Source organism: Poeciliopsis prolifica, unplaced genomic scaffold, assembly GCF_027474105.1.
Source record: "Poeciliopsis prolifica strain line A6 unplaced genomic scaffold, Auburn_PproV2 SCAFFOLD012, whole genome shotgun sequence".
NCBI classification, from domain to species: domain Eukaryota; kingdom Metazoa; phylum Chordata; class Actinopteri; order Cyprinodontiformes; family Poeciliidae; genus Poeciliopsis; species Poeciliopsis prolifica.
The window spans coordinates 12331961-12353038 of record NW_026562387.1 but is presented as its reverse complement, the minus strand read 5'-3'; the positions used below and the strand labels follow the sequence as shown (position 1 = coordinate 12353038).

Here is a 21078-nt window from a genome sequence, read left to right as displayed (position 1 = left end):
TGAGTACTGAATTATTAAAGGGGAGGATTATGAAAGCAGCTTTTCTAGTGCGTTGCTGGTGGATATGAATCGATATGAGTCCTCCCCAACTCCCTATGGCCAACATCAGCATCTGGCCCCCCACTCTCTCTCCTTTTCACTCTCCTTGAAAGCCCAGAACCTCTGAACAGAAGTCCAGTCACATGGCCAGGGGACACAGCAGTCTGGGTAGCCAGATGCTCGAGGCATGATGAAATGCAGGACATGTGAAAACCGACAGGAAAGCGATGGGATTGTTTATCGGTGTATGTTGAAGGGTCTGAGTTCAGACTGACCACAGAAACAGATGGGAGGACAAAAAAAAAAAAAAAAAAAGCTTGGCTGCCAAATCTGTTGTTCTTCTCCTCTGGTTCTGCCAGGCGGGGGCTGGGGGTGTCTCACAGTCCAAGTCAGACGGTTGAGAAAACAGACCATACACAAAGATGTAGAGCAAGCATGTGCTGAAAGCTACATTTCTGTGGGTCCCGCTGTCACCTTCAGCAATGGACCAGTTACATAACAGCTGCCTTCCATGAAGATTTGATTGCACAGGCTTGAGTTTTGCACCGGCAAAGCTCAGAAGGCTGAATTAATAACTGCGCCGCAGCACTCGATCTCTTGTTTTACTTGATTGTCTCAGTGAGTGAGTTCACATGTATTTCAGTTTGTTTAAGGATACTTCTTACTGCTAAACAGATTTTTCTGAACAGTGTGTCGTCTTTTGTCATCTTTGTAGTCACAACAAACATTTTCCAAGAGACTTAGTTTTATGTTTTCTTATGAGACCAGCCAGATAGAGATAAAGGATGCACTGGTATTTCAGCTTTCTGTTTATAGAATAAGGAGGACCACCATACAGAGAAATCGGTCTGTTTGGGTGTGTGCGCACAGTTGTGCAGCATTGGAATAGATTTTTCCTTCAAGAATCAAGGAACAGTTCATTACAGACGAAAAGAGTAATCAGCTGCTCACCAACATAAGCTTGCTCTGCCTGAGCAGTAACTGCCTAATCAAAATTCTTACAAAAATCCCTGTGCCAGGTCTAGCTCTAGCTTTTTTTTTTTTTTTTTTTTGGGCCTCAACCATCATCTTGTTCACTCTGGGTAATGGTCACAAATATGTTGCTATGGACTTAATATGTAATGTCAAATTAAAGCTCTGGTGAAATAGAAGTTCTACTTAGAAATTCCTTGAAATGCTGATCAACTTTCAATTAAAAATATGCTTTGGTTTTGAAGTACATATTCCCACATATGCTTAATATTTGCATTATATTGAAATAAAACAAAAAAGACAGAGACAAAAAATAATTCTTACAATTAAAAAAAATAGAACTACATCAATCTTCTATCACTAATTAGTTTAAAGGATTGGAATCTTGTGACATATATTGATATTCAACTAGTATTGTAATGTATTATTGAAGAGATTAATAAATTATCTACTAAAGTAAAAAATCTTTCATAATTTATTAAAGTGCAGACCAAAACTGTAAAAGTCTGTAGTTATGCCGCTAGAGCCTTTGGGCTGCTGAAAGTCATACTGACCACTTCTGTCTTTGCTCAATTTTCCTCCTCCTCTCCAATTTTGCATCATGAGCCACAGTTTCAGCTCTCAACTTTATGTTCTCACTCAGTTGTTTACTATTCAAAACAGCTACGTCGGGTCAAGCTTTCTGTTTATATGTGACACCTTTCTTGAGGGGGCCTGGTTCTGCCAACAACTTAATGTTCTCCTTCTATAGATGATACACTTGACCCTGTCAATCAGTGTTTAACCCCATCTCTCTCCTAAACAACAGGAATCCATTTTTATTGATGGAACTTTTGTAATTATATGTGCAGCCTTTCATTCTATGGACTTGGGATCGGACTCAGAGCTCATCAGCTTGAATGAATTTCTGCCCTAAATAAAGCCACTAAAGGAGCTATTACTGCTAACTTTTTTACTTTTCCATTTACTTTTTTTTTTTATAGGATCAATTGGGACATCCATAATTGTCTTGGAATCTTTATATATGATTAAACAATTTAGAGGACGTGATGATAACTGGTACTTTATAAGAAAAAAATTATTCAATTGAAAACAACAAGAAATCATACAACTAAAAGTTAATGTGTGCTGGCACACCTTTATGTGTACATCATCTTAAAATTTCACTCTGGCCCAACCACTTTCTGTCTTAATTCAAAGTTCAATCTGTAATTCCTCAAGAGGGTAAGAGCTGAAATTATAGAGGGCTAAAAATAATGACACTATAACTGAGAGGATCCCATTGAGAATGATTGAGAAGTGAGGTCGCTCGGCAGCTGAGGAAGTTAGATGAGCTGAATTCATTACTGGCCATCGCTTTTAAAGCAATGCATTCAAATAAACAAAACCTATTCAGCTTTCTTCTACACAACCAACACACTGATGCAGCGCTATGTTCTTGTGCAGCGATCTGCAGACCTTAAGCTCTGTCTGCCATAACAACGTTCCCTTTTCTTTGGGGCATTACACAAAAGCAATGCCTTTGTTGGTGGATGAATAAGGGCATTGTTCATCCACCAAACAACTGTAGAAATGTACATGTGTGTTAGGTTTGAGGCAGTATTTGCACTCTACACAACATGACTGTTTTATTATTCATACTTGTGTGGATCCTCTTTCAGCCAAGGGACACCTGACAGACTAAGAATCTCTCTCTTTCTGCTGCCTAAATGAGGAATCTTTAAACAATAAACAGAAAGCACCTCTCAACAAATCCAGAGCATTGCAGACATAGTTGCTTTTTATGTGTAAAATCATCCACATGATCCTCCTCCCTGAACAGCACAAATAAACTGACAGAGACACACAAGTGGTCATTTTTATTGCCCTAATACGCTTTTTAATGGCCATCCTCCACCCTCTTCATGTTGACGTCATATCCATTAGGCTGCACCTCTGGGCCTTTTTAGTGGAGGCTGGTGCACAGAACTCCAGGCTAAGAGTCCTTAGCCTACAGTCAATTTTGGACTGATAAACTCGCCTTTTTCACCGATCTGACAGATGCGGTTACTGGGGCAATCTGCTCAGCCTCTCCACATGTAGCCATGACTATGAATCCCCCTGTGAGTGAGTGAACCCAGTGAACTGTATGTCAGAAGGTAAAAGCTCTCTTTCCGTAATCCCTTACCTGTGTTTTACTTGTACACGCAAAGCTCAACTACCTACACCGTGTACATGTGTTTATAGCTCAGCTGACCAAGCAGTATATTTGGATCTGGTGCCACAGATAATAACCCTTTCAGGCTAATGTGAGGAGATAAGATTTCACATCTGATCAGCATCAGGGTCATAACTCACCAGGTTTCCTCCAGCCTTGGCATCTCTTGTAACGACAGCATCATCAATTACACCAGGAGTTGACCCCATTCTGACCTGGTATTCAACAGTAAAGTGTCATCAACACCCTGCAATTCGCACTGACTTGTCAATTCCTCTTCATGAATATAGAATGAGGAGGAACAATAGGTCAAGCATAATATAGGATTGTCTAATGTGATAATTGCCAACACCTTGCTCATACGTCTAAGTAGAAAACAAAAAATGGAGACTTGGTGTTAGGTTGAGTTGTAGTTCCTAATCCCGCAGGTCAAAATTTTGTTGAAAAAAAAAATATAATCAGAATATTCTATCAGTTTCCTTTTATATGAATGAAAAGTATATGAAAACTAAACAAGAAGTAATTTAGATTGATGGGAACAAGGAAAGACCAGGGAAAGAGAGAAAAAGAAGGGGAAATAGGGTAAAGGGACAGAGCAAGGAAAGAGAGAAGGTTGTTCTGATGAATATTTGAGACAAAGTGTTCCGGGAATAGCGCGATAGCTCCAATCCATCACCAGATCATTGGGATGCATGAAGAATGAATTTGCTCGGTGGATCAAATTTGACAGATGAATTTGGTCAAACAGGTCGAACCAGTAGCACATGACTGCATTTAATTTATACTTGAGAATAAAGATGCCATATATTAGTTACATAAATAAATTTAATCTAAAAAGATTGAATCCTCAAATAAAACAATGTTTGGAATAATCTGAGGACGGGTAAAAGAATCAGACTTTCTTTCTAAAGTTAACCCTCGCTTTCTCTTGTGTGCTGGGTGACTGAGTTGGTAGAGCGCGTGCATCGTGTAGTGGTTGTCCTGGGTTCGAGTCCCAGTCTCAGGCATTTAATGCATGTCTTCCCCTTCTCACCTCTCTGCATTTCTTGTCCATCTGCTGTTGAATGAAGGCAACTAAAGTCTAAAAAAATAAGTTAAAAAAAGTATTTGTTCCTCTAGTATCATCCTCTTGTCTTATCAGAACCTACGCAAGTATTATTCATTTCTCAAGTATCTTCCATGCAATCAGTTTTTTGCATGGAATCATACACCCATGCAATCATACACCCACATGCATGCAATGCCCATATTTTTGTTATGGGCATTGCATGCCAGAAGTGCAATGCCCATATTTTTGTTATGGTCATTGCATGCATGTGGGTGCATGAATGAGTTTCCCTTGTCCTTTAGCATACTTTGCCCTATATGTTAAAGGAAAAGAGGGCATCCATTTGTTTGCTCAGTGTTCGAGTAAATTAAAAACCCCATCACTTCAAATCTAAACTGCTGTTTGACACGAAACCTGGCTACAAGCAGATGGACGTCAAAGATACACAGAGAGTGAGATTGTGATTGACGTGAGGTCAGTGGGGCACGAAGGAAAGGAAGACACATCAGAGGAATAGTTTTTCCACCCGTCCATCTGTCCATCCAGAACACACAGACCAGCCATTAGCTAGGCTCCAGCTGTTATATATTATCCTCCAGGTTACAAGGCCTGATCATTTACATGTTCTTACCCACCAACACAAAAAAGGAAAAGAGAAACATGTTGCTGCAAGCAACTGTATTTTTTTCCTTTTTGAATGAATGCAGCCCTGGGTGAGCCCCTCTTTCTGTTCCCACCTTAGAGAAGAAAACATTGGGTTAACGAGAATGGGTCACGATGAGAAAAGACCACTTCGATTGTATTTTGGAATAAAGTAAGAATTTTGATTTATTTACTTATTTTCTTCTCAAATCCAAGCTATGCTTCAAATGTGGAATAAATAATTCAGTCCATGTTTTCCTCTTATTTATACATAAATACACCAGTCGCCAAAAATAGAGGACCAACATTCAGTTTTTATGCTTCATTAAACTGGAACAAATTTCCAGAAAACAACCATTTGAGCATGGTGAACACATTGGTATGCAGGTAAACTAGTTTGAGATGAGTTGAACTTTGTGATGGGGTGCGTTACACTGCTGGAAGTAGCCATCAGAAGATGGGTACACTGGGGGCCAAAAGGGATAAAGATGGTCTGTAACAATACTTAAGAAAAATTTGTTGTTTAAGCAATGCTGCAATTTTATGAAGAGTTCCAAAGTGTTTGGAAAAAATATCCCCCTCACCATTACACTGCAACTATCAACTTGGATTGTTGATACAACACAGGATATGGCATTTGGTTCACCTTGTTTACAGCAAATTCTGACCCTACCCACTAAATGTTGCAGCTGTAGACAAGATTCATCAGACCACGCAAAAATGTTCTAATCTGATATTGATTACGTGAGCTACTGCCATTTGGAGGGTATGCCAAGACAATTGGGCCTCTGTGTTAGATTATATTTATAAAGTCCCAGACAGATCAGATGTCTCAGATAATTAAATTAAGGTTTCTAAACAGTATGATCAATGTTAAAAGTAAAGTATGCATTACATTTATTTATGAAATTCACTGAATATCTCTGTCTCAGTATGAGTGATATGTTAAAAATATATATTTGTAGGGCTCTTCCCCACTGAAAATTAGAAGGTTACATTGATTTTACTTTTTATGACAAGATAATTCTTCAGTCATAAAATATAAATGTATTTAAGTGTTTTTAAGAAGTCTTGCCACCAGTGCCAACACATATAAAGCCGCACGCTGTTCTATTTTGTCCTGAAAGGTTAGTCAAACGAAGACTTCATCCCTTAAAATCTGCCAGAAGGTTGTTCAAGTGACTTTGTTAATCAAATCTGAGGATTCCTTTCTTAAATGCTGGCGTTCAGTCTGGAAAACTAAATCTGGTACATAATTTGGTTACACAAGAAACCAGTTTATGATTAAAAGATTAAATTTAGCCCTTAGCTTGTCATTTTGTCTTGTTAAGCTCTATTGGATCAGTAATTACAAAAAAACTTTAGGCAGATTGTGAAAAACAGCAAAGAATAATCCAAAAAATGATGTTGACTCTTCAAAGGTTTATCATTTTAAAGATGGTTTGCATCTAACAAAATTTGTAAGAATATAAGCAACTGATTTATTTCTTGGACAAGAAACTGTGGCATGCATTAGTATTCAGCTTCTGAGTCAATAGAGCATAGAACCACCTTTTGCTGTAATTACCCCAAAAGTCTGCTGTGTCTTCGAAACAGCTTTGCACATCTACTGGGTGAAATATCTGCTCACTCATGTTTGCAAAAATAGCTCCAGATTGGATGGAGAGGCAGTTATCCAGCACTGCCAAAGACTCTCAATTAGATTTAGGTTTCAACCATTATAAGAAATCAATATGCTTTCATCTAAACCAGGGGTCTGAAACCTGCAGCTCTGCAGCTGCAAATGGACCTGCCTCTTAAGAACTTCAACTGGAAATGCTAAATAAAAAATTTAATGCTATTAAATGTAAATATAATACCAAAGGAAGGATTTGCCAGCTTTACAGGTTTGTCAATAATTAAATATATTTAATTTTCACAATAAAATAACCCTAAAAGTTACAATAATGTCTTCTTTTACTCTATGTTTTTTTAAACTAATTTTCACAAATATTAACATCTCACAGAAAAGAATTATACAAATCTAAACATTCTAATAAAATAGTGGTTCTTTAGAGAAGAAATTGAACATGATTATCAAAAATTATACATTTTCCTTTTTCAAAACGTCATATGACATTTTAGTGTCTAAATGAGCAGAATTGAGGGAAATAATTTATCCTTAGATTGTAAATGTTGCAGACTGCTAATCTAAACTATTACTTTATAGCTCTGGCTATATGTTCAGAGTTGCAGTCCTGCTGGAAGGTGAATTTCTGTCCCAATTTTATGTTTCATCATCCTACAGGTTTTGTGCTCCATGGTTTTTACATTGTGTTAGTTTCTGGCAGACAAAATTTTCTATCTCGCCCAAAGAGTGTAATTGTGGTTGAATCCTATCTTTCTCCACTAATGTTTTCTAACAAACCTCTGGGGCATTGACAGACCAGCTGTATTCATTCTGAGATTACATTAAAAACAGTTGGACTCAGTTAACTAATAATGGAACCATTGCTTAATTGCAATGTTTTTTATTTAGGGGTAAAAGAGTTAAATGTGTTGTCACTTGTCTGATGTTCAGATATGCAAATCTGTTGGTAGGTGACAAAATATAAAAACATTGAAAGTATATAATAATTTACAGAAAGTGTTATTAGGTGAATGTTTGGGCAGTGAGAAACAGCTATTTTCTGGATCAGGATTGCAATGTTTCTGCTTTGAGCTTCAGAGATATTTACTAATTAAAAAAAAAACATCTTTAGGGAACAGACAAAACACTGAGCTCATAATCTCAGCGTTATAGTCCCTGACAAAAAGATTTAAACAAACACAATTTATTATATTGCATTTATCGCTACATCTTCTCAGGTGGGCTCTGGAAGGTAATTTAAAGGCCATTTCAGAAATAGTGGGTTGCTGCAGGTTCTCCGTTTTGCTTTTATGTCAGATCACAATACATACAATATATGTATTGTGTTTTTCTATTGCCTCCATAGGAAATTTCCACTCAGAAGTAATTTTTTAAATGTTAGACAGATATTAGAATGCTTCTTTGAAAAAATTTAATAAACCCATATTAAAAACTATCAAAAAATATAGTTGTGCATAACACTTTCTATGTTTTCTGTTATTTGACATAAGATCAATAAGATTCTAAGTTTGGATTACAAAAAAGTCAAAGGCAACATCATGAACAGCTACCACAGAGTCAGCAAGAGGCTGAATAATCAGCTTCCTGATTGTAAAACTGTAAGGAGATCCTTTGAAACTGCAAGGAGATCCTTAATTCATTGTTTGGATTTTACTGGGCTTGAATGGTTTGATTTATTCAGAGATTTACTCAGAGAACAGACAGAGAACAGATTGCACAGAAAGTTGGGAATTACAACATCTAATCTCAGGCTTCATACCAGCTCAGTCTCTGGTGACAAAAATATGATCAGATCTAGGAACCACAGAGAAACTGCACAAGCAGAAGAAATCTGATGTTATGGACATACATCTTGTGCCCAGCTTGATTTCATGCAGAGAAAGGTTCTTTTTTCCCTTTATAACTGTGAAATTAAGCTTGTTTGGTTGCAAAAACCTTGAACAAACAACTGAGCCAATTAAATTACCAAAGCCAGCCTGCAATTCATTAACAACAGGGGTTTTCCAGGTTTTGCTTGACTTCACAAATGACTTTTCTTTCATTGTTTATAAGAAGCTATTTCAATCCTTTGATGTAGGCATTGCAGGGCAATAAAATTTCCACATTTCCTACATGACAGAGTAAATCCTTCAATCCTCAGATAGGACTAAGCTGATTCAGGAGAAAAGGGGACTTGTCTTAAAAGTCAGAAGTCGTTCCCATGTTGAAGTTCTAACATGGACATTCCATAATATGTAAATATTTTTTAATTTTAAATCATTTCTCTGATGGTTGTGAGAAATTCTTTTTCTCATAAAGAATTTTGTGTTTCATTATATGTAACTCAAATATAAAAAACAACTGAAGTCTAATGAATCCACATAATATATGAGTTTTATTTACTAAGATCAGCAAAGAAAATCTTTAACATGATATTTACACTGTATAAATATTTTAAGATTTTCCATCAGGCATTGCTGAAAGATGTAGCAAGCTGGAATAAAGTATATTGCTATGGTTTGGGCCATGTGTTACGCTTTAATAATATAGGTCACTAATTACCACCTCACATCCCTCCCACCTTTTCTGCCCACCTTTATCATTATCGCCCACTCTCCTCAAATCATAGATTTGTGCTCAGACTTGGAGGTGGAACAGCCAACAATTTCTCATTAGATAGCAATATTTTCTTAAGACAGATTTGCAAATTTAAGCAGGCAGTGGCTTTGGAGGGAACAGATGTTTTAATGTTTGAAATGATCAACTATTTATTTAAAATAGCTAACCCGCGTAACACCAAATGCAGCGCCTGATTGGTTTTAAGCTTCTGCATGATTATTTAGTTTAGTACTTAATAATATTCATATGTTCTTGAACTAATTTTGGTTGCATTATTGGAAATCACTATTTAAAATGGCATTTACTTTTCATCTAATTTTATAATTAGCTTAATGAAAAGAAACATTTAAGTGTAATTAATAAACAAGAAAAACAGGTTATAGCTGTAAAAAGGCAAACACTTTCCACAATGCTACAGATGCCACCAACGGAAGGAAAAACTAGGACATTTAAGGTTATTACTTCTGTCCCAGAAGTGGGGCAATTGCATCTTTCGCCAAAAACAATTACTGTTTTTTTTTCACTCATTAAAATAGAGGAAATTAAGGACAATCCCAGTTTTACAGTGGTTTTAAGGAAAAAGAACAACAGTGATTCAAAAGTAAAGAGGTCTGAGGCTCATCAGCAATAACAATAAATGTAAAATATTCTTATAATAGTGTATAAAAATGTCTGTCTAGAATAAAATCAACCCAAGAATGGATCTTTGGAGAACTCCACAAATAACAGATGAATCAAGGTTGTTTTTAAGCAATTGATGCACTACTGCACATTAAACACAAACTTCCACAACACCTACGATTAGGCTCTTCTATCTGTTAAGAAAATTACTAACCTCATTTCACTCTTCTGGCCAAGATCTTTGCAGATGACATTACTTTAAGCTCAAATAATATTTTGCCACGTTGGTATTCAAGATGAACCTAATATTGTCTTCAGCTGATTTATTTTTATGTCCCTGAGGAGTTATGATCAGGAAGCTGTTTAGTAATACATGCACATTAATACATGTTCAATGGACCTTTAAAAGTGAATGACCTTAATCTAGTTAACAACTCAATAAGCTTTCAAAATGATCCATGATTAATTCATAATTAGTTGAATCACTTGAAAAGTGATTCAGTGTGTTTAATTCAGACTACCCACTTGTCTGATATTGATAGAGTAACAGATGAAACCTTGAAGGAAGCCAAAGATTTCAGGAAGAAAATTGCTTACATTTACCATAACTTTGCCAATGGCTTGTGTTTTTTAAATCCTTCAAAAAGGGTTGGTAACACAAGGCTGATGCCACGATGCAAGGTTTTCTATGAGCAGAGACTGGGAACGAAACCTCAATTAAATCAATCCAAGCATCATCACTCTGCTTCATTTGGTTGAGAAAAGCAGTTTTTTCTTCATGGGACATTTTTGCCGTTATATGCCACTTTTGTCTAGTTTTTCTCCAAACTATAGTTGTTTTTATTTTTTGAACATTTTTCAGCAAGAGGAACATTCAGATATCCAACACCAGAACCAGACTTTAAATAGCCAGAAAACACTGACCTGAGGTCCAGATGGCCCAGCAGGGGATCGGCAGCTGCACCCAGCACCCAGACGGTGAAGCCAATCAGAAGCAGTGTGGTGGTGAGGATGGTGCGCCGTGCTTCTGTTGAAGTGTCTCTTACAGCCAGGCTAAAAGAAATTGCCCCTCTTAAACCTGGGTACAGATGGAAAACAAAGCTGTTTTGAGCACACATATGGGTTAAGGGCTTTTGTAAAACTACCAGAAAACTATCAAACAATTGTTTATAAAAGGCAGCAAGCCGTCCAGATAATAAGTCGATAGAATGAAAACAGATTACACTCCAACTATCACTGTCAGCATAAACCATTTGGCCAACAAATAGTTCAGATTGTGTAATGCAGAGCGTCAAAATGTCCCCTGGGAAGTCATCGACCTCCATGGGAAGAAATGGGGGAGGTACTGGTTGCTTATGTTGGTGGATACATAAAAAAAAAGAAGCAAGATAAGGGGTTTTCATAAGGAAGCATTCTTACATAAGCAGTAAAGTAGGTCAGACCAGCAAACATACAGGATGGCGTATTACTTTCTATAAAAACATTTCTTTCCCTTTCCCTAGTCTTTTAACTGGAAAATGTTTGAAATATTACTGTCAAACACACTTATATAAAGGTAATGATTAGTACACATCACCTTAAACAAAAACTAGTGAAGTAAGAGTAAAAAATAAAAACATTTGTGATTCTGAATATATCTGTTTAAGCAGAACTGCCCCCAGGAGCAAAAGTAATGAAATATTAAAGGCTTTAAGTAGTTGCTGGCGTTTGTGACTGTCAAACTAACTTCATCAAGACATCGTGCTACACTCGTTCCACAAGAGACACCTTCTCTTATCATCCTCACGAACAAAAGTAGCTGAAAGCTCTAAATGATGGAATGAATGAAATGGAAAAGTTTTCTTTTGTCAGGGCTTGCAGAAAAAATGATTGAAAAATCCAACATGTATTATTCCCAAAATCCCAACTGTATCAATGCTGAAGGCATAGTAATGATTAGAAGTTGAGAAAAACATTACCTGCAAAGGCCATAAAGTGCTGGAAGTTGCGGGAAATCTTCTTTGTACGACCCAGGTTTATTAGGAAAGACAAAGGGTAGATGTTGCAGGCTCTTGAAATAAAAATGGATAACTACAGGAATTGAGAATGGTTAAGGACAATATATAAAACTCACTTGTGAAAAAACAAAATGTTTGATGCTCGCGTCAAGGAACAAACAAATCAAGCTGAACTCTATTTAGTGCTCTCTAAAAAAAAGATTATATAAGCACCAATCCTCACAAGGGACTTGATATAAAATGTTGTTTTTCATAGTCAGATTTGATTACAGAACCTTAAGCTGTATTTCAAAGTAACACCTCAAACGTACTGCTTGTAGAACATCATCAAAATAAGCCAAGATATTAGGAAAGGAACTGGTGTGCTGTGTCCCAGAGATGAATATTAGGTGCTGTGAAATGCCCAAGCAAAAAGCAAAACTCTTCTTTAAGGAAGAAACCATAACTCAAAAAGCAACTTAAATTTTTTTTGTTGATTGATAAATTTGAAAGATAAAAAGGGCATCTTGCAAGTCTGATTATTCTGACAGCAAATTTAAAATACTTCTGTAATCAAAATTAACTTAAAACATAAAGGGTTTAGTTTAATTTAATGTCAGATTATGAGAAAAACATGGTATATATTTTTATACAGAGTATGCAAACCTCGAGCTTCAACTGTGATATGATATGAATGTTCGAACACAAACTCCGAATGTACATTAATAAAATTATTTCTAAACAATGCATGTTTATGATGCAAACGCAGCAGTGTGGCACCTTGCAGAAGCATAAAACCAATCAGGCGCTGCCAGCTGTCTTGGATCTAAACACCCACTTTGATGGCGCACACAGGATGGGACTGAATGCTAAGTGTCCAGAGCAGTAATACAGAAGATGATAGGTGGGCAATTATGAGGGACATAGCTGCCATTTCGAAAACACTTAGTGTCTTTTGTCAAAAAAACTCCAATTGCCCTCTTTTGATGTCATCTGACCTTGATTGAACCTAAGGTTTTCTTGTTATTATGTGACAATCTGCATTTGTGACACTAAAAGAACTGGGCTAAAGAGAGCCACTCACATTTTCAAACCCTTTTTAATCTTTGATGCATGAGAGTCATTTATGCAGACAGGTAACCTCGTTTTAGACACATGGAGGGAATAGATTTTAGTCTTTCTCAAGGGAAATTCAAATATGATGCAAGAAATAAAAACAGCATCAATACCTATGACAGGGGACATTAGTATGACAGAGCTATTACTAAAACAGAGTTCTCTCGCATCCTGCAGTCAATATTAAATCTTCTGAACCCTATGGAATTTCAAAAGCAATATCCTGCTCCCAAAAGCAGTCATCGCTCTCCGACAAAGACCTCTGAGCTATTTGAATGGAGGTAATTAAGCACTTCCATCTCAGCTCCATTTCCAATAAAAGCCAATCTCCATTGTCACCGACGGAGGCTGGAGGCCACAGCGATTAAAATCTACTAAATAGCCAAAGAGCGATTAACATGGGGTGAATGTCTCGGGTTATTTCATTTTTATAGTCACGTTTACGGCCATGCAAGATGACTCTGACCTCCATTTCTTTTTGTTTATACAACCCGGTCAGCTTCCAGTAGGACATGATTGTGAGATTTTTGTGGATATTATAGAGCAGAACAGTTAAACTGAAGTCATAAGTTTTCCTGCACTACTCGCCACTCAGACTAAACAGGAGCACTGGGATAGGAATCTGTTCATGTTTCTGTAGCCCCTTTGACCCTGTGCTGGACAATGATCTGTAATAATAATTGCTGGCCGTCTGAGCAGTGGACTGTGAAAGAACAACTCCTTGGAGTGCAGCCACTTTTGTTTTTTTTTCTGGCGTACTCTACTTCTGTGCCAGCTTTAAAGAAAGGATGGTTGTACAATGAATAGCACCCAGTTCCTACAAAGAAATCTCCCTTTCATTCTTCAACAAAGAAAAGCTGATGGATACAACAGCAGCTTCGAGGATAAAACTACTCTTTTCATAGTCAAACTTTGCCAAAGCTATTTAGGCATCATTAACACTTTTGTTACCATGTATAGCAGTTTTTTAAAAGCTAAACACTTTAGAGTTTCATCAACAAAACTGGAAGCATTTGACCAAATAAGGTGGTTGCTAGAGATAGAAAAATAGAGATGATAAATGTAAGATGCAATACTTGAAAAAGTGTGAAAGGGTCCTTTATTTCACAAACAACGAGAAGGTGTGACGAAAATGCTAACAGAATAAGTTAGGTTACATAACATTCCAGTTACTGTACTATGTCAGCATCCCATGGACCTGGGATCTTATTTCAAACTAACTCTAGCTGTGCAATCTTAAAATTGATATAAGCAGACTAATCAGTATATAGCAAAGTCAGAAGTCTACAATAATTAATTCTCCCCAAATATTGCTGAAATTTCATCACATTTCTTTTCTACGCAACCACTCTGAGTCTTGTTTTCTGAACTCCATGTCTCATTTCTCCTAACGTGACGTCTTCCATGACCTAAAGCTCTGTCTGTTACTCTCAGTCTCAGCCTGCACGGTAATCAACAAAATATTTTAATTTATTTTGCATGCGAATGTTTTGTCTTCATTCCACTGTTTGCTAAGCACCTCAGTGAACAAGATGGGAATGAATTGACTGAGAAATCAATTCCCTCTGAAAAGTCAAAACTCTGCCTTGCTTAAGATTTAATGGTACACATTAAAATATTTTAATGTACGAGTACCATTTGCCCTGGTTATTAATTTTGAATGTGCAAACATCTAACAATGACTTCACCTAAACGTACATGGAATCAAATAGGGATAATAGTGCATATAAAGTTGGCACTGTCAAATAGAGTCTCCATTCCTTAACTGAGTCAATAACTATTAGACTCTTTCAATTGTTTTAAATATGCAATTATGCAAAAATCTGCCCATGATCAACTTAAATAATATATGTTACAAAATAAAAATTTTATTGAGTCGACCTTTAAGAAAGACAGAAATTATAAAAATTTTTCCTTTCTTCCTTTCTGAGTTTTATGAAATATGGCACAATTTTCAATTGTTTTTCAGCAAATGGAAAGCTCGTAACAATAATTATAATAAATAAAATATTTAAATTTATGGGAATTTTATAGTGAAGATGTACTGTTGGGTGTGAATTTGCAGAATTAAAGCACAGACAGGCAGCTGAATGCCATCTGTGCAGTCAAAAAATTCATTTCGGAGCAGCTTAAGATTTGGTTGTTGTTTTTTTCTTCTTTATTTTATTTGAACGGCTGTTGGGATGATCAGGATGCCAAATTGAAAACAAGAAAGATGTTCCAGTAACTGCACAAAAAGGGATCGGTCTCAAAGTACAGCAGACTGAGAGAAATCAAACAGAGTGAGTTCTGACTGAAATCCAGAGGCTGCACAGCAGGGGGTGAACAGAGACTGTTGCATTGCAGAAAAGGATACAAATGCTCCAGTGATGAAGAGAGCTCTGAAGGCATGGTGATGAAATGTAAACCATATATATCCCATGTAGCCAAAGATGAAAATCTCCCCAAGGAAGTTGAGGACTTCAAAGAGCTGCAAATTATAAAAAAGAATTAAAAGAATCTTGAGAGAGAGGGTCAGAAAGATGAGAGTGTATGTAGAGAGAGAGGGGATGTGTGAAGCTAGTGGAGTTACGGTACAGACTGGGTCAGAACTTTACATCTACTCCTAAAGGACATTAATAGCACTTAATTAAATTATTTTGTTTGTAGGAGTGGATTTATACATCTGCAGTATGATCTTAAATTCATACAATTTTAATTATATGATTCATAGTATTTCAAATTCCATCTAATTTATACAAAGTTAAATTACATGCAAAGTCTAGCTATATTGTAATATTCCATAACTTATGGTGAATATTGTGAAGAGGTAAATTTATTTCAGTAACTTGTTTCAGTAAGAGAAACACATTATATAGATTTATGACACATAGTCGGATGTTTTCTACCCGTTTCTATTAATATGATCATTTTTATTACATTAGATAATTCCATACATGATTCTAACATCATGTAGATTAGTAAAAGTCTACAATAAATTCAAACATGTGCACCCAAATCTTTTTTGGTACCCTGAAATCATGATATGATATTCTTCCATGGTGTAAAAATGCTTCAGATGAATCATTAAAATCATAAAGCTAATGTGACATCATGTCAATGATCGTAAAGCTCAGATGGAACTGTAGACTGTTTATATTATTATTCTTCTTTTGTCTGCTTAATGTTTTAAGATTGCCTGCCTGCATTTATTAATGTCTCTGTGTTACACAAAGCAACATTCATAACGGCTCTCTGCAGCTACTGTACGTTTATTTATATCAGCAAAAATCTTTGCATCACACCCGAGCACTTTATAAATCTATCCTAAAATAGTTCCTCTAAACTCACTTTGTTTCAATGTTCATTAACATCAAATAATAAGTCACCAAAGAATTTCAGTCCAAGAAAACAGCTTGGTGTCACTGGTGTTTGAGATGAAGCCTCAATTCATCTCCTTCCACATAATAGTATTTATGGAAGTCTGTCTGCATGCTATGTAGATGCAATGTGAGTCTGACAGTGAAGGACTTCTCACTAAATACGATGAGATTTGTAAAAACATGACAAATTCAGTTTTGACGTTATTCCCTTTGAGGAAGCAGCTGTAGAAATCTGCAGCCTGAGGGCATGATGCTTTTTACGTTCAACGGCTGAGTTGTTTTAGTCAATTCGTTTTCCGGTTTACACTCAAGAGAGTCTTATTGCAAATATGTGGGTTGTCGAAATAAGTGAAAAACAAAAAGACAGAATGTTGGACATTAAAAAGACAGAATGTTGGGTAAGCCTTTTGATACTTCCAGATAAAAACATCCAACAAATCTCATTTATCACTATTGAAAACAAATACATTTTTCAATTCATCCATTCATAAAGCCATTAATTAATGTTATTGATAAACAATAAAGTAGACATTCAGATTTTATTAATTACTTAAGAAATATGTTTTATATTACGTAAAGCTTTTTTGGTTTAAAGCTTCTATAAAAAAGCTTTGAGCAGAGATGCATCAGTGAAAGAATATATGTTCGACTCACTATTCAAATGCTCTCTTTGTACCTTTTTTTATTTCAGCTGGAGCTGCATGTATAAAACATGAAATAATGGATACAGGCATGCTGCCAAGTAAACACACTGCTCAGTTCAGGTCTACTTTGTAGGCGAGGTCTTCAACCATGCTACCTTTTAGAAAGCTTTTCTGTGATAAACAGCTGCACCGTGGCACTGATAATGCATAATAAATGCACAGATGAGTTTATGTGTACACTTTTGATTTATTTGCTCCACTGTGAAGCTTGTCAGCTCAGTATATCAGAAGTGCTGGCCCCCATCTGTGCTAGGTTTTATAAGCAGATAAGGTGGGGGGTTGTCTGCCCCACAGACATCAACAGGATGACCAGAACACTAATAGAAATTAATATCTGGTTCCACATGCAGGGATGATAAACAGACTGTCATAAAAATACCATATGAATGAACAAAACTGAAAAATGTTCCTTGAAAGTGGAAGTAAGATTCGTTGAAGTTGTTGGAAATAAATATACCTGTTTGGTTCTTGTACTCCCCTTCTGCGATAAATTGAGATTTGTGTACTTTGCCTGGCTCAGGCCACAAAACAGAACTGCCACAATGCCTGAAATACAAAACAAAACATGTGCAAATGAAGTCGATTAAACTTCTGAAAGTGCAATCAATCTACTGTGGGTCCAAATTGTGGAAAAATAATGGGGATCGGTCAGATTCAGTGGTTTCAAAAAAGAGATGTTTATGTGTTTCATTTCATTATACCAAGATTAGAAATTTGCACAGAGGTCTGGGGTCTGGCAAAGTTGCAACAATAACAAACAGTTCTCTTGGGAAATTTATAGGGTAGGGCAATCTTCCTGCTCATGTTATCATACTCAGCCAGTTATAGCTCTTGAATCTCTTATCTGGACACAGGCATTGACCTGGCTACAACCAGAAAACCAAAGGACAGATGAAAGAGAAAATAGAGACAGAAGCCTGATATAATGCTTAGAATTTGTCACAATATGAAAACATAAAAACGCCAGATATTATACTCTCTAAAAGGGTCAGATTTCTAATTCTATAAATGTCATCCTGTAGGACTGTACTGAAGAATAATAGATGGGAGGCCAAAATGACTAAATGCATGTTAAAATTTTATCTACACTCCTAAAATTAGATCTCTATCTAATTTCCATTTGGTAAAATGTAATTCAAACATTACAGTGTCATGCAACAGCATTAATCCCAAAATTGTCTATGTATTTAATTGGGTATTACGATAGAAACAGATCAACACAAAGTTGTGCAAACTCTAAAGTTAAATGAAAACAATAAATTGTTATAAATATGTTGCGAAAAAACAGACGTGTGCCACACTGGTACATCTGACCACAACATCTTATTTCCTTTGCTTTGTCCAATAAATGACTTGTGGCTCATTTAAAGTTATTGCCAGCATCCTTGATGCTTCTCTCATCAATACTTTCCTTGTGTGTAAGTTTAAATGTCTTGAAAGATTTACGTCTATACCATCCTCTCTCATTTTGAGATAATGGATTGAGCATCTTTATAAAATGTTTAAAGACTGTAATATTGTTTCACAACCTAGAATTTGCCCTTCCAACTTAATGATATACATTGAAGTTCAATACTGGTTCCTTGTTTGATAAGTTGTGAACAGATATGAACAAACAAACATCTCTTTTTTGAGGTTTGAAACGCTGGCCTGTTAGCGTAGGCTTCTGTTACCTCTGAGGCAGCTAGCTAAACTGCAGCGACCGTTTAGCAATAATTGAAAAGAAAGTCAAAAAAGAAAGAAAAAAACAAGTGCAGTACAAGTTTATAAAAATGGTGGTTTCACTCAGAAAGCCCCTCTCGGTGAACAGAAATCTGAAGCTTATCACAAAGAAAGAAGGGTGCTGCTTCACAGGACATGCTTGTTTTGTTGCAGGGATTGAATTTCATACTTTTTTCATCTCACTTCTTTGAGGGAGAATCACATAAAAAAAGGAATCACGTGAATTTACTCTGATGGGGAGCAACACTTTCACTGGCCAACATGTATGCAATAAAAGCACCAACAGAGCAAATAGCACATCACTAAAGCTGGACAAATATTCTGTATTTACCAGCCACCATAAAATCATTACACACTGACCTGCCCCTGTATGCTATTTTCAGCAATTTGTGTTCAGAATGTGTTTTCAACCACAATTCTGCTTTGTTTGTTGATCCTTTTTAGTTTACATTCTTCATTGGTTTATTTAATACTGACAGTGGTAACATTTCATCCACTATCTACAAAAACGCAAGGAGGGAATTTGGAAATAGACAGCATGTATCCAATAATGAAGAGCTGCAAGGAATGTAAGATTAATAATTGTAGAGTTAAGGGTCATTAGGTATCTCCCTCCCCCTAAACTGAAGCAATTATTGAAAACAGAAAGTGCTTCAATAACCAGACAACACCAGGGAGAACGACCAGCTCCCACTCAACTCATGCTTATTCATCCTGAGAACGAGATACAGCCTCTGCAGCCCTCTGAGATGACTATTACATTAAGCTCATTAACAAGGACAGGGTAGTTTCCAGTTTGTGGTGGTAAAAAAAAAGAGAGAGAAAAAAAACACCTAATAAAATTCACATTTTCTTCTTCAATACAGAATTTCTTCAGATCTTAAGAAGTATAACATATGCGTTTCTGCAGCGTGTGTGTGTATGTACCTCATTGGGCAGTATGCAGGATGGTGTTCGTCACAAACAGGGCCAAATAGATAAAGGTCAAGCTATTTCATTAGAAACCATCTTCTCTTCCTCCACAGGCCACAAAGACTACTGCCAAGCAAGAGCCAGCTCATCAGCTGATTCAGTGGTATCCCTCTGATAAAGCCACGGCAGGAGGAACAAGACCACAGTGTTTGTTGAATACAAATACTAAATTAATATTCTAAAGCCCCATCTTTGTGATCAGCATAGAGGAAGACAATATCAGGCAACAAAGCCAAGACTTATTCTTCTAAATGGAACAAACAAACAATTCCAAAGCAGAATATTGTTCCAATGTTCCTCGTTAAACTCAGATTTACATTGAAGTAGATTTTGAGGAAAACTTGCATTAATATTCAGAACAAAACAGATGTTAAATTATTACATTTTTATATATTGACCACAAAGAAGCTGAGTGCATTTTCATGAAGACCAGACTGTGCAATATAGTTTTCCAATAATGCATTAATTTTTACACAGTACCTTACAAAAGCATTCATCCTTCTTGAAATGTTTCACAAATAAAAATCTTAGATGTAGGGGATGCTTTTTATCTCTGCCTTAAATTAAATCAAGTGGAACCTTATAGAAGACAGCTATTTAATAAATATAGTGCAGCTGTATGTAATATCCAGATGTTCTTAAAGGCCTCAGAGGCTTTTTAGAGAACACCAGTGAGCAAAAATCATCGGCTCATCTTTTAGCAGGATAACAACACTAATCACACAACTAGAGTGATGGGATAGTTTAAGTCAAAGCATCTTCATAGTCTAGAATGATACAGTCAAAATCCACAACTAAATGCAACTGAGAACCTGCGATAACGCTTGAAACTTGCTGTTTTCAGTTGCCAAAAACACATGAAGCAAAATGTGGTTCTATTAGACTTCACTTCAGTGAGACCTAATTCAAATACCATGTATGGTTTTCCTTATACTTCGCAACTATGTACTACTATGTTTTGGTCTGTCACGTAAAATCCCAGTGAAATACATCAAAGATTTATTGAGGAGAGATATAATAGGCACAGTGCAGGCTTCTGCATTAAAAAACAACTGATGTGCGACTGATGCTGAGGGGTCGCATGCAAGTTAGTGCATGCAGCTTAGAAGTGATGCCTGGGGGTTGGGGTAGGGAGATGCGGTTAGGGGGATGGTGAAGGTTGAGACCCACTGAAAGAATTTTTATTCAGCAGTCAGCCACCAACACGGTTCCGATATGGCCACAGACACACGAGTAACAGAAGTGAAGAAATGCTCACCTGACAGTCCACAGGCTTCTGCTGAGAGGAAGCTGCTCCAGGACAGGAGGAAGAAGATTGATGTTTCCAGCAGAGGATTCTCATGGAGTCGGGTGAGTTTGGTGAGGTGGAGAGAGTGTTAAAGATTTACAAGATGATAATCATGCAGTTTTTACACCTTTTCCAATAAGCTGAAGTTTCTGGTGCATCTGCAGTGCAAATTTGTACATGTACATTCCAAT

General features: G+C 36.5%; 1 protein-coding gene across 1 annotated transcript in view; it reads right to left on the bottom strand.

Annotated features, from left to right (window-relative positions):
• LOC129364523 (sodium/hydrogen exchanger 9-like) overlaps positions 1-21078 on the bottom strand; it is a 70065-nt gene that overhangs the window by 25803 nt on the left and 23184 nt on the right. Inside the window, exons 8-12 of the mRNA XM_055037191.1 lie at positions 20858-20963; positions 17363-17451; positions 15196-15309; positions 11706-11817; positions 10672-10825 (exon numbers count right to left, since the gene is read on the bottom strand). Coding sequence (XP_054893166.1) covers positions 10672-10825; positions 11706-11817; positions 15196-15309; positions 17363-17451; positions 20858-20963 — 575 coding nt within the window. The remainder of the gene's footprint in view (positions 1-10671; positions 10826-11705; positions 11818-15195; positions 15310-17362; positions 17452-20857; positions 20964-21078) is intronic.